Source organism: Aspergillus novofumigatus (genome assembly GCF_002847465.1).
Source record: "Aspergillus novofumigatus IBT 16806 chromosome Unknown P174scaffold_5, whole genome shotgun sequence".
In the NCBI taxonomy this organism is placed as follows: domain Eukaryota; kingdom Fungi; phylum Ascomycota; class Eurotiomycetes; order Eurotiales; family Aspergillaceae; genus Aspergillus; species Aspergillus novofumigatus.
Window position 1 is genome coordinate 186707 of NW_020194278.1, and position 16597 is coordinate 203303.

At 50.5% G+C, this 16597-nt stretch overlaps 5 protein-coding genes across 5 annotated transcripts; 3 read left to right on the top strand and 2 right to left on the bottom strand.

The window, feature by feature from the left end:
- Positions 1 to 338: 338 nt before the first annotated feature.
- P174DRAFT_407835 (mannitol dehydrogenase family protein) lies at positions 339 to 2477 on the bottom strand. The gene has a single exon (XM_024824148.1). It carries the CDS (start codon positions 2133 to 2135, stop codon positions 627 to 629), a length of 1509 nt encoding a protein of 502 aa, XP_024680921.1. The 5' UTR covers positions 2136 to 2477; the 3' UTR covers positions 339 to 626.
- Positions 2478 to 3998: 1521 nt separating this feature from the next.
- On the top strand, positions 3999 to 6764 carry P174DRAFT_512950 (putative NRPS-like enzyme). The gene is made up of 3 exons (XM_024831931.1): positions 3999 to 4545; positions 4575 to 4756; positions 4834 to 6764. The coding sequence occupies exons 1-3, from the start codon at positions 4233 to 4235 to the stop codon at positions 6697 to 6699; spliced, it is 2361 nt and encodes a 786-aa protein (XP_024680922.1). The 5' UTR covers positions 3999 to 4232; the 3' UTR covers positions 6700 to 6764.
- A 375-nt stretch (positions 6765 to 7139) lies between these two features.
- P174DRAFT_407838 (putative secreted glycosyl hydrolase) lies at positions 7140 to 8127 on the top strand. Its single transcript, XM_024824149.1, has 2 exons — positions 7140 to 7388; positions 7487 to 8127. Exons 1-2 carry the CDS (start codon positions 7227 to 7229, stop codon positions 8027 to 8029), a joined length of 705 nt encoding a protein of 234 aa, XP_024680923.1. The 5' UTR covers positions 7140 to 7226; the 3' UTR covers positions 8030 to 8127.
- Positions 8128 to 9973: 1846 nt separating this feature from the next.
- Positions 9974 to 10501, top strand: P174DRAFT_431758 (uncharacterized protein; the record flags this gene model as incomplete). The annotated part of the gene is made up of 1 exon (XM_024825712.1): positions 9974 to 10501. The coding sequence occupies one exon, from the start codon at positions 9974 to 9976 to the stop codon at positions 10499 to 10501; it is 528 nt and encodes a 175-aa protein (XP_024680924.1).
- Positions 10502 to 11150: 649 nt separating this feature from the next.
- P174DRAFT_390545 (NACHT and WD repeat domain-containing protein) lies at positions 11151 to 16135 on the bottom strand. The gene is made up of 3 exons (XM_024823487.1): positions 15560 to 16135; positions 13921 to 15508; positions 11151 to 13874 (listed from the first exon to the last, which is right to left on the bottom strand). The coding sequence occupies exons 1-3, from the start codon at positions 15976 to 15978 to the stop codon at positions 11283 to 11285; spliced, it is 4599 nt and encodes a 1532-aa protein (XP_024680925.1). The 5' UTR covers positions 15979 to 16135; the 3' UTR covers positions 11151 to 11282.
- Positions 16136 to 16597: the final 462 nt, after the last annotated feature.

A 16597-nucleotide genomic window follows, 5' to 3' on the forward strand; every position in this document is an offset into this window, starting at 1 on the left:
ACTTTGAGGGGTTTCTGCAGCATTTCCGTTCGTTTCCTCACGCAGGTGTCAATCCAGAGGCCTTTACGGGACTGTTACAGGAGCTAAAGGACCTCTTGGGCCAGGGGAGATGTCTGCGTGGCTGTTGGCCGGCTACTTTGATTCTCGCAACGCGGGCGTTAGGATGATACTATACTGCAGTGTAATGCAGTCAATTATACAGCATCCCACCACCTTGAATGCATAATTGGCCTCTAGCCTCTTCATGGTTCTTCTGCAAGTTCGCTTATTAGTGGTGTCCTAAGTACCAACACCTAAGTTGGATCCCCATTTGTAAGGATAGAGCCATGTATAGGATGATGGTGATAAAAATATTATGTTGTAAAAGAACTCCTATATACTGCAACCGTGTATAAATACCCAGAACCCAACCAAATCCAACCAAATCCATCAAAAGCGCACTCTTCCGAGGTGGTCCCCCGGGCCAGAATGATAGGATGCGCAATAAAGTGAGAATTAGGGGACCTAGTCTATCATCTCTATTCTCTATGTGGTGCTTTTATCCAAATCACTCATGAAATATACAAAACAAAATATCGCTCGCAAAACGCAGGTATCCAACAGCTCTAACAGCATCAGCCGGGCAATCAGTCAATGTACTTGGGAAGCGTTTTCATGATGCCGTCCCGGGCAATGTCATTCATAGCGGTGGTGATCTCCTTGAGGAACCGCTCGTCGCTGCGCAGGTCGTCACCGAACAGACTCTTGATGGTGAGCAGCTCGAACGGGTCGTTGCCTCCGGCGCGAGCCTTGGCCTGGAGCTCCTCGCGCATCGGGTCGACGACCTCGAAGGGCTTGCCGCTGTCGTCGACACCCTTAACGTAGTGGAACCAAGCGGCGGCGACGAAGCACAGGCGGCGGAACGGGCCAGTAACCCAGATGGCCTCGGCAATCGAGGGCATGATGAACTGGGGAATCTTGCCGGAAGCGTTGAGACAGATACGGGGCAGCTGGTCCATGATGGTGGGGTTGGTAAAGCGTTCGATGAGGGTGTTGCAATACTCGTCGATGTTGACGCCCGGAATCTCAGGCAAGAGAGGCTTGACCTCCTCCTGCATCATCTGCCAGACGAACTTGCGGAACAGCGGGTTCTCCATGACCTCATGCACGTACTTGAAGCCAGCCAGCTGACCGGGGTAGCCTAGGGCCGAGTGGCTGCCGTTGAGCAGGCGCAGCTTGTGCTTCTCGAACTGCTCCACGGCGTGGACATCCTTGACAACCTGGACACCAACCTTCTCAAATGGAGGGCGGCCGTCGGAGAACTGATCCTCGATCACCCACTGCGTGAAGGGCTCCGTGACGACGGGCCATGAGTCCACAATGCCGAAGTTATCTGCGAGTGCCGTTTTGTCGTTCTCTGAGGTCTGAGGTGTGATCCGGTCGACCATGGCGTTGGGGAAGGCGCCTTCCTCGGCAATCCATTCCGCAACCTCGGGGTTACGCAGGCGGGCAAACGACTCGAGCATATGGCGGGTGATAGATCCGTTCTTCTGCATGTTGTCGCACGACATGACGGTGAAGGGCTTGAGACCCTGCTGGTAGCGCCGGGTCAGGCCGGCGTAGAGGAAGCCGAAGGTGGTACGCGGTGCCTTCTCGTTGGCCGGGTCGAGGTCGAACTGAATGTCCGGGTGCTCACTCTGCAGCTCATGTGTGTTCTCGTTGTAGTAGTAACCGCTCTCGGTGATGGTGAGGGAGACAATTTTCGTGTCCGGGTGTGCCATCTTGGCGATGACGGCCTCGCGGTTATCAGGGGCAAAGAGGTAAGAGTTGATGCTGCCAATGACGTGGGCAAAGCTGCCCTTGGCCGAACGCTCAATGAGGGTGTAGAGGTGGTCCTGAGAGGCCAACGCGTCGCGCATTGCGGAGTCGAAGGGCTGCAAGCCCACGCCGCAAATGGCGTAGTCAGTAACACCATGCTTCTGCATCAACTGGTCGATGTAGACAGCCAGGTGAGCCCGGTGGAAACCGCCAACACCAATGTGGACGATTCCCTCCTTGACGGCGCGACCGCGCTGGTATGTTGGAATCTTCACCAGCGCGCCACCTGCCGCCGCAATTTGCGACAGATTCTTGCTATTGAGCTTGAGGGGAGCCATTGTGCTCAGATGAGGTGAAAAATGAACGACAAGGGTGAGATTGTACGAGGGGAAGAGTTTGCAGCAGGGTCACCGCTGCTTTTGACTGCTGATCGCGGGAAAACAGAAAGGTAGTGTTCAGGAAATGGGCATTCTTACATCATGGACTGGGCCTTCAAATAGGGGCCAGTGGCGGGGGATAACTTACTCATCCTCGCCATTGCTGCCCGTACAAGGTGAGCGGTGTACCAGAAGTACTTGATAAGGAAACTGGAGAAAACAAGAGATTTTAAGTAACCTTGCATGAGCAACACAGGAGTGGCGTCATTGTAAGAGTTTTCTGCCGCTTCCAGAATGAATTAGCTAAGCTTCTGTTATTAATTGCTATTGGATGTGGCCTTCGTATCGGCAGCACTATTTAATAGCACTAAGTACGTAGTGTCTCGGGATTTGCCAACCGGGTCTGCAAACTCTGAATAGTACGGGTTAGGGATGCCACACCGACTGACTACGTAGCTATTTCCTCGGAACATACGGAGTAGTCTACCCGTCAGAATTTGAACCATCCCGCTGGGTCTAATATTGTATGAGTCTGGATTTGAGATGAATCAAATTGAGACAAAGGCATGACCACCACCCGATCACCTTACACGTGTCCAGTTTCGCAGAGATGAATGGTATAGTATAGCATTGCCTGACTATTGACCGACTCATCTACCTTTGATAAGTCTCGAACAACACGACTTTCGACCTGTTATGGTCCAAAAAAAAAGAGAAAGTCTTTTCCGCTTTCTTTAATTCCAGACCTCGCCTCCAGTCAACCCCACGCGGCCACGCCATTGCCCCAATCCCGAAGTTGAGATTGGTCCATGGTGGAGCATGGGGTAGCTATCCCTGCAACTAATGGAGCTAGAAAAACCAATCATATCATGTGAGCCTTCCACGGCCCCCTTTAATCTACGCGCGGCATCTTCCCGACAGTCCCGGATAAGGTACAGATTGCATTATTACTCCGTATTCCAGACTATTTCCTTGGAGAATAACAAGGGACCTCACATGACCCTTCTGTTTGTTTGACCCTGGTCTCAGCCATGCACTATTCCTGGCAAAATCCAAGATAGTACAGAGCACTATTGAAGTGTACACATATCCTGATTCAGTGGATTCAGAGATGGAAAGTACTTGGTATTTTCTCTTTGATCAATGGTTCTTTTAACGTGACTTACTGGTCTGATGGACTTCTCAACTTCAATTAAATATGCTAAATCTATGTAAAAGAGTTAAAGTGGTCAAGGACAAAGATGATGTGCGTTTGTGGTTGGCGGTAATATAATCACCATCAGGATTGTGCACTAAGATTGAAGCTAGTAGCTGGATTATAGTTTCAGTTTCCAGTCGTGAACTTGTGATCCTACCGGGATGAACTCCGGAAGGAAGTGAAAGACCGCAAAGGGTGAATCGAGATTCGAGACTGCTCTGGCCCTACGGTGCCTGTGTGGCTGGTAGCCGACGGATTGGGGGCTGGAAGGACCGGACAAAACCTCCCCGGCCTTCACGCCGATGCGGAAGATGGAATGTCTAAGCAAGGGATTGAGGTCCCGTGATACCATCGAACTCGATCCAAGCTAACAATGGTCTAAAGTCAGGGGAAACAGACAGGAGATTGACATGGATGTGAGAATTAGAAACCGAAGCCAGAGCTTGGTGGAGCTGCGGCTCTGGATCTAGAACACTGCATGGGGGCTGCAACGCGGGATAATATCAGGTCATGCGCCAGAGAATCCTTATTTCTAAAAAAGGAAAAAGGAGCGAATCAAAAGGTGAGATAAGCAAGGGGGACTCGGAGCATCAGATATGTTGAAAATCACACGCGTCCTGCATAGCTATTATTGATCTACATTGTACGCTCTTCTATCAGCGCCAAATATGAACTCAGGCTCGGCTTGTATAAATAATATGGAGCCTCACATAGTATGACTTGTGGAAAGAGCGCTCCATCTTATGATTTCCTAGATCTCGTCAACCATCTTTTCGGATAAAGCTTACCTCAGTGTTAGACCAACATTGTTTGCGGGTACTACAATTAGCCACACGTAAATAGGCACAGTAACTTCTACCATGGCACCCCGTTTGACCCGTATACAGGATTGTGGGTGGACTTCTGCTGATGTCCCCGAAATCAAACACAAGGAGGCACCAGCCGAATTACGGGATTCTGTGGGTATCTCACTCTCTTATAGTCCAGAGAACCTTCTCAGTGCCTTTATCTCAGAATATCAGTGCTCTCTCAGCCTTTCACATAGCATCATAACGCTCCTCAATGCCAGTTGGCTGGTCACTGTACGCTGCTTCTCTCCGGCCCAGGACGTTTACCTGGGTCTGCATTCGCCCAACATCTACTTCATCACCAGATTAGCACAAAGGGCAGGTCGTCAGGTCGCCATCGAACTGAACTGCGAGGCCCAGTCAAAAATCTAGTGCGAGATGTTTCCCTCCTTCAGTCTGGGGCGACGTCACAGATGGCAGTGGGCGACCATCCTTCTGACGAGGCGTCGGAGAAATTTCTGACGACCACGATTTGCTACGCAGATGCATTATCTGCCATGACAGAGGGATCAAGCAATAGAAATCTGAAAACAGGAGTATATATTTCCGTTCCACCAGCCGTCGCCACACACTGTGTACATCTGATCCGCTAACAGATCATAACCCCTGACAGCACATCAATTCCAAGCTCTTCCTGGGCATCTCGCAAGCAAATGGAGAGCTCCAAGCCAAGCTCACCTTCTCTGTCTCCGACATCTCTAGAGACCTTGCACTTAGTATATTGCATACCTTCAATATGGCCATCAGGACTGTGCTTTCATCTCCATTACAATCCCTGGGAGAGTTAGGTCTGTGCTCAAAACATGATCGCCAGTTGTTGCAAAAATATACTGGGAGTGTATCCGAACCCTATGAAGTGCTGCTGCACGACTTAGCCTTGCAGCATGCAAAGCTAACCCCTGATGCTCCGGCTGTCCATTCCTGGGATGGTGACCTGACCTATGCACAGCTGGATGATGCCACCTCCCGACTAGGACAGTTTCTGGCCAATATGGATGTAGGCCCGGGAACCTTTGTAATCAGCTGTTTTGAGAAGTCTACATGGGCAATTGTTGCCCGCCTGGCCATATTGAAAGCTGGCGCCGCATATATCTCTGTTGACGCGACAGATCCGCCCATTTACCTTGAGAATGTGATTCGTCGCGTGAATGCAAAAATAATCCTCACCTCTGAGGCTTATCAGTCCAGATACACTCCTTTTGTCCCGTCCATCATTGCAGTTACACCAGAAATGGTACGAGCTCTTCCTGTCAGCACTAGCATCATCTGTCCCCTGGTAAAGCCAAGTGATGCCTGTCTCATCCTGTTCACTTCTGGGAGTACTGGAGAGCCAAAAGGGATTATCCAAGAGCATCGAGCGTATGCTACGGCGGTCCGGGATTACAACAAATTGCTTGGAATCAGCCGACACAGCCGCGTGCTACAATTTGATGATTACGCGTTTGATATCAGCAATAATGACTATTTGACCACCCTCACTGCTGGTGGATGCTGCTGTGTTCACGCACCGAGCAAGTCTATATCTACTCTCGTGGAGGACATCAACGCCCTTCAAGTTAACATGACCTTTCTGACCCCGACTATCGCCGCTCAGATTTCCCCGCAGGATGTGCCAACGTTGGAGTTGGTCTGCCTTGGTGGTGAGCCGATGTCAAACGAGCTCCTGATGAGATGGGGGCCTCGTGTGAGACTGGTGAATCAGTATGGGATGGGGGAGGCTGCCACCTTCTGCGCTTATAACGATGAACTCCAACCTGGCCAGAATGCTATCGTCGGGCGCAGCGGGAGCGGAGCCATTTGGATAACAAGTCCGGAATCTCCAGAGCTCCTTATGCCCGTCGGGGCTCTTGGTGAGATACTTATTGAAGGCCCCCACTTGGCCCGAGGATACCTGGATGGTGCCTGCCAGAAGCCTGGCGTTGGATTCCTACCACATGCACCAGCCTGGCTGAAAGATCTCCACCCGTCTCGGGCAGCCACATCGAGGTTCTATCGCTCTGGAGACCTGGGGAGATATACACATGCCGGCACCGTGGAACATATGGGCCGCAAGGACACCCTCCTCAAAATTAATGGTTATCGAGTCGAAGCCACCGAGGTCGAGTACATCCTCCGTAGGTCGTTGGGCCATGGGGACGCGGTCATCGTGGACCTGCTTGGCGAGATCGATGGCCCACGAGAGCCGTTTCTAGTCGCTTTCCTGTGGTTGACTAACAGTGAGGACCATGTCGTCCCCGTTGCTTCTAACAACTCGGTCGAGTTTCTCCCGGTCACCAGTCACCATTCGGCTCATAAATTGGTGCAGAGAATGAAAGCTGAGGTCGTGGCTGCGCTTCCCGTTCACAAGATACCGGAATACTTTATTCTCGTCAGTCAGATTCCCAAAACCAGGTCCAATAAAACTGACCGCCGCAAATTGCACCATCTCGCGCAGAAGTCGTACTTGTCGGGGGTTCTAGGTAAGATCTGCAACAAATAAGGGGTACCTCGATCCTCATTGATTACATGTGAATTTGCATATGCCACTCAGTTTGTAGCTATGAGATTAATGGATAATGACTAGTTCCGGTTCTAATGCTCATACTTGCGTCTGTGTAGGATGGGGTGTCAAGAGCTCAGAGTTGAAAATATATAACGGCCGATGGCTTCCCGCAATCACTGTGTGGCTGTCTCTGTCTGCTATTGCTCCTGTCCGTCGATACCAGGTGCCGTATGCGGCCAATGCACTTCTGCGCTCTGACACAGGCACTTTCCACATCTCTCAATAACTACCAACATCGCTGTTTTTTATATCAAATCGTGCCAAAAACTAGCTGAAAGGACTTTTTGAATATGCTAAATCTTATTTATTACACTAGCGCGGTGCTAGGCCTTTTAGTGCAGGTCTCCACTCTGTAAATCGCAACTCAATCAGGACATCAAAATTCCAAAAAGGGGTCTTCCGTCTCTGATCGTCACTTCGTGCTGCGATCCATTTGTGGACTTTACACAAATTCTCCGAGCATCATGCAACTTTGTCTGCCGTGGGGGCTGCTCCTAGGCCTTTTATCTCTCGCTTCTGCAGCTGCAACACACAATGGAACTGAAGGAATCGATCTGTTTGAGGTCCACCTTCCTGTAGACTGGAAGGATGCAGTTGCCAATGGGGTAAAGTTTGTCTTCGTCAAGGTGGGTGAGATCGGTCAAACCGATCGATGTGTTCATTTCCAATGTATATTTGTATATGAGTGGCCCCGGACTTACTATTGAACGACGACTCGCCACAGGCAACTGAAGGTATCAACTACCAAAACGTACGCTTCCCCACTCAGACTGCCGGTGCACTCGCTGCAGGGATCGTCCATGGCGCAGTGCACTTCGCATCTGCGGCGGAAAGCAGCGGAGCCGATCAAGCAGACTTCTTCATCGAACATGGAGGGAACTGGACCGCGGATGGACAGACGCTTCCTGGGGTGCTGGAGATGGAAGGCAATATTGCAGGGAAGCTGTGCCATGGGATGACGCCAATAGAAATCACGGACTGGATGCTTGATTTCTCTCAGAGGTACAAGGTCCGGACGGGTCGAACGCCGATTCTGTTCCTCTCGGCGGGCTGGTGGGCAAAGTGCGCCGGGAACAATGCCACGTTTGGCGCGGACCATGCATTATGGTTGGCGAATTGGGCTGAGGAGATGGGCACGTTGCCGGTAGGCTGGGAGGAGGCTACGTTCTGGCAATATGCTGGTTGGAGTGAAAATGGAGGAGAGGCAAATGTGTTTTTTGGTAGCTCCGAAGACTTAGTAAAGTTTGCAATGGGAGCTGATGCATGATTAATGTATATATGTATCTTTCCCTGCATCCGGCTCCACCATGCTGGCTTGACTCTTGTCGCCTACTCGATGCACCCGATGCTGCGTCGTCATCTGCCGTTCACAGTATTACATCTGCAGCCGATTTGCCGCTGTATTGAGATCTCTAGTCATCTTGAAGTCATGGAGTGCCCCTAACAGTCAATCAATGCAAAAGAGGAGCTGGCTATAACCTATTACTCTTTATTATCTAGTACATACGACCATAGGGTGTGGAAAACAGGGCTTCCCGTCCGCTCAGCCGTACTTAAGCCACACGCCGGCCGGTTAGTAGTTGGGTGGGTGACCACCAGCGAATCCCGGCTGTTGTATGTTTTTTGCTCAGCTGGTCTTTTCCTTTTTTGCTTCGTTGGATGCCATTGCTGCCCTATGAAGCCTTTGAGGCACATGCAGCTGCTGCCTGTGCTGCCCAATTACTGCCCTGACCGGTGCAGCAAGCAGTGCAACCACCACGAAGTGCTTCACCAGCCCAAAGCCCAATCCTCAGTTAGCACCGGTAACGAAGGCAACAGTTGGAATGAGGTGTAATGTCCGTCTGTGTCTTTGCGTTCTACTCTGCGGTCAAAGGTATTGCACTAGTTGTAAGAATAAAGGCAGGGAACAAATGATGAGAGCCCGAAATGGGAACTAGCTCTAACTCTACCTTGAATTTCAGATCCATACAGATCATATAGCAGTACAGAATCAGTCATGATAAAGAGAATATTTTCCACAACAGCTCCTATACATACCGGAATTTCCCTTTCAGACAGAGCTCTCTCTATTCCACTGAAACATCCATTGGATATTCACTAGGGACGAATTTAAGATGCTTCTCCAGCCGATCGATTGATATTGGTAGCTGAGACACATTCATCAACCCAACTGGTTTTATTCATTCCCATTCTCTCCCATAGTTGAGCGACAGCCACAACCAGGACACATTACATCCCGTCCACTGCCTGGGATAGATCCCACTGGAAGGCAGCCTTCAGGGATTCAAGTCCAACACTTTAACCGGAGAGGCAAATTGAAGGGACCTTATGTGTGCCCCATTCCCTTTGCCATTGGTAGGTCCCTCGAGCGGAGGGCTCCATTTTTCGCCTTTCAAATCTACTTTCCTATCATCTGTATCACTGTTAGAAAGTGGCTTCTAAGCTCTGTGTAGATGCAGATGGTTTCTGCCTCTGCAGAATTTCCTTCCCTTTAGCAGTATATTTTCCTGCCTTTACTGTTGGGCCGCTGTGGCCCTCACTGCACCTAAGGAAACCACTTTATTCTCCTTTGCTAGATGATGGATCTTGCTTGGATGTGTCTGCACTGATTGTGGCTGGTGCCAGGGAGGGGCTGACACGACTCTAGCTTGGTGAAGTTGCTGAACTTTTTAGACTTGAAGTTCAAGAGCATGGTCACATAAACTGGAGGCTTGGCAAAAAGCTGGTGTGGTTGTCTTATAACCAAAGTAATGACACTCATGGCAGCTACATGTGCCCATATTATAACGCCTTTACTGCTTAGTTAGCTGTTGCTGGTGGTTGTCCTGCATTATTTATTTAATGGTTTTAAGGTCCTTGTGGATGCGGTCCATGTTAGCAGAGAAATATATCTGCAAACTAGTTGAGATTTCTTGTAGCTCCTGGTTGGACTCTAGTTAATCTGGCTTGTTGCATGCCCTAATCTGGGGTTTAGAATGAGCATGAGGCCCTTGGACATATACACTTGCAGTTGGTGCACCCCCTGGAAAGCACAGCAGTGGTGGGGAAAGGCACGGCTGTTGAGTACTGGAACTCCTGGATGATCTGGGAGCCCTATATAGCGCCCCCTTAGTGGGACCCCCTAAAACTGTAATCGCGGACGTAATGGGACAAATGATTAAGACACAGGGCGACTTTGCAGCCAAATAGGACACCCACATAGTATACACAGATGCGAGTGGCTTCGATGGTGTGGGTGCAGCAGAGGTTATTCCAAGGTGTAGAGCAGCGAGGAGATACTAGGGACAGGGAGCCAGAATGGTGGTCTCTGGGGCATCACAATGGCACTGGAGGCTTCTGTGGGTGTACATGGACCCGGGTTAGGCCACTGCAGCATCCTGACAGACACCCAGGTTGTGACACTAGCCATTCGCAACCTGGGCCGCTCGGCGGCTCATACACTCTCAAGGAGATCTCGAGCTCACTCCGCGACGAAGGAGCACAATTACAGTCCGCTGGGTCCCAGGACACGCAGGCGTCCAAGGGCGGCGGGATCACGGACATGACGGCCAAGGAGGCTGAGATGCCAAACGTTGGACCAGAGCAAATCCTGGCGACGGAACTGAAACAGAAGGAGAGGCAAGAGGCCCAGCTAGCATGGGAGCGGCAGCGGCAGCGGGATCACCGCCACGCGCCGCCTGGCTCTCGCGGAAGGCGAACCTCCATATATGGAGGAACATGCCTGAGAGTCGCGCCTTAGCCCTCTAGTAAGACTGGCATTCCTTTATCTCGATACGGTCTTCGCTGGTGTTCGTTTCTCTATATACATTTCTTTACTTTCTGCACTTGGTCTAGCTTACTTGATTTTGGTTGCGCAGTGTTAAGTGTATCTACATCTAGACAGTAGGATGCTTGCTGTTGGACGCAGCTCCCGGGCGCAGCAGGACCTGGAGAGGGCAGCTGTATGGGCATGAAGATTACTACTAGGAGGCAGATGAACCGCAAGATACGACATAGCAACCTTCTTATTACATAATCGTAAGCAACAGAGAGCACGCAAATAAAACAGGACGTCATGTAGCTCTTCCAAAAGCAAAGCCAACGGCCGCACAGTAGCAATAAGGACTAATGATGACTAGGATAGGATTTTATGACGGACTACTGAGAGGACTGCCAGGTGGTGGCTTTTTAGCTTACGCCTCCTTGCAGCACGAGTAGCAGTTAGCTACAACCAGCAGACCCAAAAATAACACATTGACTAATTGACATATCGACAGTGTACAGCGTAAGCCAGAGACCCATTGGTGTCCTCAGACCGTAAGATAAGCTTAAGTTTTGTTCCATACAATGGCCAATTGCAGCAGTAACCGAGGACAGGTGCGGCTTATCTGTTTTCGAGAGTCATAAGGGTCCCGATTGGTCCGATTCTATTTGCAATCTACCCCTTCATCACCAGTGAACCATTTTGACGCACATGCTACAAACGTGGGAATGGAAAAGGGAACAAGAAAGAAGGACCGACAAGCTTTCATTGATATCCCCTATTCGCGAACCAGAATAAAGGATAATCGCCCGGACGAGTGGAGTAGGGCAAGCATACGTTCATGGATGGCCACACAGCGATACCCATAAGGCAGCCACAGCGAATTTGCACCGTTCAACATGATCCACTGACTTTGTGGAGATATGTTTAAAGTAACTGGAAGGCTATTTGGTGTACAATTGGTGTGACGAGCCCGGAGGTTGAAAGATTGCTGGCGAGTTCGTAGGGTAGAACTGTCTTCACCAAAATCAAGGTGAGCGACTGACCCCGCTGCCGTCAAGGTATGCCGCAGAGTGCTCTTGGCTGTGTCCCAAACTAATATTGTCCCATCTCTAGATCCAGACGCCAGTAGCCTGCCATCTGGGGAATATGCCACCGATACAACTATCTCCGAATGGCCTTCGGAGCTCCACTGCAGGGTACCAGTGATAATGTCCCAAACTCGGACAGTCTTGTCCGCGGAGCCAGATGCGAGAAGTCTGCCGTCCGGTGAGAATGATACTGACGTAACTGGGTATAAAGAGCCGCTGAATTCCTGCAGGTCACCTGTCGACGTGTCCAGAAGTCGGAGCAACCGAGTACCGGAACCCGGCGCCAGCAGCTGGCGATCGGGTGAGAATGTTATTGAGCCAAAACCACTTGAATTGCTCTTGGAATCCTTCTGTGGTGCACCCGTCGTGACGTCCCAGAACCGGACTGGATAATATCGGTGTTTAGATACAAGCAGTCGTCCGTCGGGTGAGAACGCGAGTGACCCAACTATCAATGCATGTATTGTTCCCAGCAGGGAACCAGTGGCGGTATTCCAGACTCGGACTGTCCTATCAGTGGAGCTAGATGCAAGCAGCCGGCCGTCCGGCGAAAATACCACTGACAAAAGCTCGCCTGTATGTCCCTCAAGAACCTGCTGCGTTCTGCCTGTGGCAGTGACCTGGAGGCGGACAGAATCATCAACGCCGCCGACAGCCAGTAGACTGCGGTCAGATGAAAATGCAATTGGCATTGCGCGACGTCGGACTTTCTTGTCAGTGCTGCCAGTGGCCAACAGCTGGCCGCCTGGCGTGAGTGCTGCTGACTTGATCCAGCCTGAATGGCCCACGAGAACCTGCTGCAGGGTGCCGCTAGTGGTGTTCCACAGTCTCACTGTATTATCTTCGGATCGTGATGCCAGCAGCTGGTCGTCCGCCGAGAAGGTCACTGACTCAACTGAATCTGTATGGCCAATAAGATTGTGAAGTAGGGTGCCTACCGTAGTGCCCCAGAGTCGCACCGACTTATCGAAAGATCCGGACGCCACTAGTCGTCCATCAGATGAGAATGTTATTGCACTGACTTCTTGTGAATGGCCCTCGAGTGTTAGCTGCAGATGGCTAGTGGCCGTCTCCCAGATTCGGACTTTATTATCAGAGGACGCAGATGCTAGCAGCCGGCCATCAGGCGAGAATACCGCCAACTTGACCACATATGGATTATCTTCGCCGGTCTGCTGCGAGATGCTTACGACGGCATCCCAGAGTCGGATTGTACTGTCAATAGATCCGGAGGCCAATAGTCGGCCGTCTGGCGAAAACGCGACTGATTCGACCATTCCTGAATGCCCTATGAGAGTTCGCAGCAGGGTGCCTGTGCTGACGTCCCAAAATCGGACTGGATTATGCACGAGGCCAAGGTGGCCAGATGCTAGAAGTCGGCCGTCAGGCGAGAACGCCACCGAAGATACTGAATCGGAATAGCTCCTGAGAGACAGCTGTACGGTGCCGGTGGCGACGTCCCATAGTCGAACTGTCATATCTCCAGATGCGGAAGCGACTAGTCGGCCATTAGGTGAGAATGCTATCGACGAAACCGAGTAGGAGTGGCCCTTAAGAATAAGTTGCAGAGCGCATGGAGCTGTCTTCCAGAGTTGGACTGTCTCATCCAAGGAACCAGATGCTAATAGCCGACCATCAGGAGAGAAGGCAATTGACGTAACCCAGTTTGTATGGCCCTCGAGAGTTTGCTGGAGAGTGCCCGTACGCAAGTCCCAAAGTCGGATTGTCTTGTCGTTAGAGCCAGATGCCAGTACTTGGCCGTCAGGTGAGAAGGACACTGAATTCACCTGGCCACAGTGGCACTCGAGAGTCTGTAGCAGCTCGCCTGTGACGGAGTCCCAGAGTCGGACCTTGCCACCAGAGCCAGACGCCAGTACTCGGCCGTCAGGCGAGAAGGACACTGACTTCACCTCTTCAGAGTGGCACTTGAGAGTGTGTACCAGCTTACCTGTGTCGGAGTCCCAGAGTAGGACTGTCCCATTATAAGATCCGGATGCTAGCAGCGGGCCGACAGGTGAGAATGCCACTGAGTTCACATCATCCGAATGGCCCTCAAGAACCTCCAAAGTTGCACACCAGGTTTCTTCAGCTTGTGATAATTGGCAAGCCCATTCTGGTAGCTCCTTCTTGAACTCTCTGCTAAATATCGTCCGTCCAGGGGCAAATAGAAGCCCTGAGCAATAGATTTGGAGAGGTACTTTGTCGGCTATTTGTCGATTTGCAAGTACAAACCTCTTGGCGTCGTGGAGAAATTCGGACATTTCAGTATCGTTATCATCCTATAAGAGTCAGGTGAATCTAATGAAGACCTCTAGATAAACATACATCAATAAGTGTTTGCAATGAAGTAAGTCTCTGCACAACCTCATTTGCGTAACCCAGAATGCTCATTGCCTCCATCCAATGCAGGAAGTGCTTCCGAAGGAACAGAAAGGCTCTATCCTTTCCAGAAGCAGGATCCTTGCTTTGCGTCAGATGATGTGTCCAATAACGGCAGCAGTATTGTAATTCCGGAGGGATATACTTGACGATAGTCTGACTATCAATTGCTGAACGTTCTGTGCCATCATTTAGCTCGCATATATTTTTTCGTAACCCTTCACACACACGGAGACATTGCGTTGCCAAATTCTGGTGCACTTCCTTCGCATCGATCCAGAACGGAGTCTTTCCTCGTGTCTCTAAATCGAGAAGGAAGTCCCGAAACGATAAGTGAAAGAGCCGCACCGGCTGGGCCCGGTCATTAGGTACATTAAGAACCGACGGTAGTGAGTTCAGCCTCCGGCCAATACGGCTTTCAGTGGCGCCCAGCAACTTGGAAAGCGCGACAACTGATAGTGGGCTTTCAAGCAGCGCAACTGCACCAACGACTTCTTGGAATTCTCGAACTAGCAGCCTTTCCTGCAGCTTAGTCTGACCTTTAAGAAGCCGATTAAGCACAGGAAGATACGTTCTATCGAATCGAGATCCATCATTACGGCGAGCAAGGATTTCAGCCAGACCATCAACCGGGTCCCATCGAGGGTCTTCCAATATGCGGCACGCTGTAGCGGCGAAGATGAACAGAGAAACTGATAATTTCACCAGACTATGGGTATCAGTTTCCCCAGGCCAATCGACAGGAAGGGAGTGGACCGCCCGGATTGCTGAAAGTCTGTGTTCCAAGAACAAGGATATGTCATGCGCTACCTCTGGCTCGGGGATGTCATGGAGAACGAGATCTTCATATTCCCCGATTGCGACCTTTGAAAATCCTAGACGAATCCCTATTTCCGGCCTACTTGTCACAAATATTCGGAAGCGCAAGGCTTTGGAGTTTCGTAATCGTGGAAACAATTGAAGAATCATTCTGATATCCTCGTCACACTCACACTCATCCAGTGCGTCAATTACCAACACCACGGTCGGAGGCTGATCATCCGATAGCCTTAAGCTCATTATTGGTTGAAGAAGTAGTTTGTCGAATTGCTCCGGTAGTGATTTCCCAGTGATATCAGGTTCGTTTTCAAGGGCTTTCTGAACACTTGGGATCAGCTGAGGCACGCGTGCCACTAACTGTCTTGTGATTGTCGGAAAAAGCTTAAGGGCACTTCCTCTGTCCCCTTCGCCCCTCTTAAAGAAGAAACTGGCTCCTAAAATATGTGCCTCTTTGAAGGTTTGTGCCACCGTCCGGGAGATGGTCGACTTCCCCGTTCCAGCCATCCCATTCAACCAGAATATGTATTCCCCTTGCGGTGATCTGGCCCACTGTCTAACCTGACGAAGGAGCTGGGTTCTGGTGCCCGGAAGACATCCAATCTCGTGTTGATCCATGTACGAATCAAACTCGGCCCCTGGGGCAACGGGCAATCTGTCAAGGCTTAGATTCCAATGGATACTTGCCGTACTTGAAGCCACTCCGGTTAAAAGAGCACTTTGCCAAGATCAGCCCAGGAAGCTAGAGAAATCCAATATTGGAACATACGTTTGATCAACCTGGAGTAATAGGGCGAAGGATGATTTGAATCTCTCTAGATTCCGGATGATTTTGTCCACCTCTGAGCGATGGAGGGGCCACTTAAATGCCCGGATTCCAAACCTTCTCATAAGGTCCTTCCCTTTCCCCGGATCAATTACCTTTTCGAGTGTTGAGAGCTCCGACATACAACCAGAGACGCTATTGATGAGCGACAATGACGAGGCTATCCCTGTACTGCGAGTATCTTCAAGAAGTTCCCTCATCCTCAGCGAAATCGTTCTAAGGTCCTCGACCGTCTGTTGCAAGGCGGTGATGTCGTCGCGTGCGTTCTTCACCTCTCTGAGGTAGCCACCGCATATTTTCAAGACACTCCCGGCCAGTTGGATAACTGCGATGACACTTGCTGCCGCCGATACTCCTTCCATCTTGAACCTTCCCAAAGCAGTGGTCTCTCTCGGCAATAGTATAAGGGGGAGAAGCAAGAATAGAAGCAAGAATAGAAGCAAGAATAGAAGCAAGAATAGAAGCAAGAATAGAAGCAAGAATAGAAGCAAGAATAGAAGCAAGAGAAGAAGAGAATGCGAACAATGTGGATTTTAGAGACGCCGGAGGGGCAGCCCATAAAAATGAGTAGATAAGTGGACGGCAGTGTCAAGATATCCGGTTATTGGTGGGGTTCCGTAGGTGAGCCCGTATAGCCTCAACTCTTCCGCGGCAAAATCAATAGATCATGTGAGAGCAAGCTGATAGAGTAACTATATCCCCATAAGAATATCGAACATAGCCTACATCCCATCTAGATGGTTAGCCAATAACAGGAACTGAACGTCGCTTTACAGGCAAGATTATGTGGTGCCGATTTTGCCTATATCTCCTGCCCCATCATCTCGTCACGCGACCTCAAGGCGGCACTGGAGCCAGACGGGCAGGCGTCTCATAGATTGTTGCTTGGTAGCTGCTGGCTCCATTCAAGCTTCTGTACCTTAGCGGCAAAGGTCTATTTGTTGTCCTCATGTGTAGATATGCCCTGCATTCATCATTCAC

Coding starts and splice junctions, on each gene's coding strand:
- P174DRAFT_512950 (XM_024831931.1), top strand. CDS start 4,233: ATGGCACCCCGTTTGACCCGTATACAGGATTGTGGGTGGACTTCTGCT. Junction 4,546..4,574: donor ATTAGCACAAAGGGCAGGTC/GTCAGGTCGCCA, acceptor CTGAACTGCGAG/GCCCAGTCAAAAATCTAGTG. Junction 4,757..4,833: donor ATAGAAATCTGAAAACAGGA/GTATATATTTCC, acceptor AACCCCTGACAG/CACATCAATTCCAAGCTCTT.
- P174DRAFT_390545 (XM_024823487.1), bottom strand. CDS start 15,978: ATGGAAGGAGTATCGGCGGCAGCAAGTGTCATCGCAGTTATCCAACTG. Junction 15,509..15,559: donor TTACTCCAGGTTGATCAAAC/GTATGTTCCAAT, acceptor ATCTTGGCAAAG/TGCTCTTTTAACCGGAGTGG. Junction 13,875..13,920: donor CATTGCAAACACTTATTGAT/GTATGTTTATCT, acceptor TGACTCTTATAG/GATGATAACGATACTGAAAT.
- P174DRAFT_407835 (XM_024824148.1), bottom strand. CDS start 2,135: ATGGCTCCCCTCAAGCTCAATAGCAAGAATCTGTCGCAAATTGCGGCG.
- P174DRAFT_407838 (XM_024824149.1), top strand. CDS start 7,227: ATGCAACTTTGTCTGCCGTGGGGGCTGCTCCTAGGCCTTTTATCTCTC. Junction 7,389..7,486: donor TAAAGTTTGTCTTCGTCAAG/GTGGGTGAGATC, acceptor GACTCGCCACAG/GCAACTGAAGGTATCAACTA.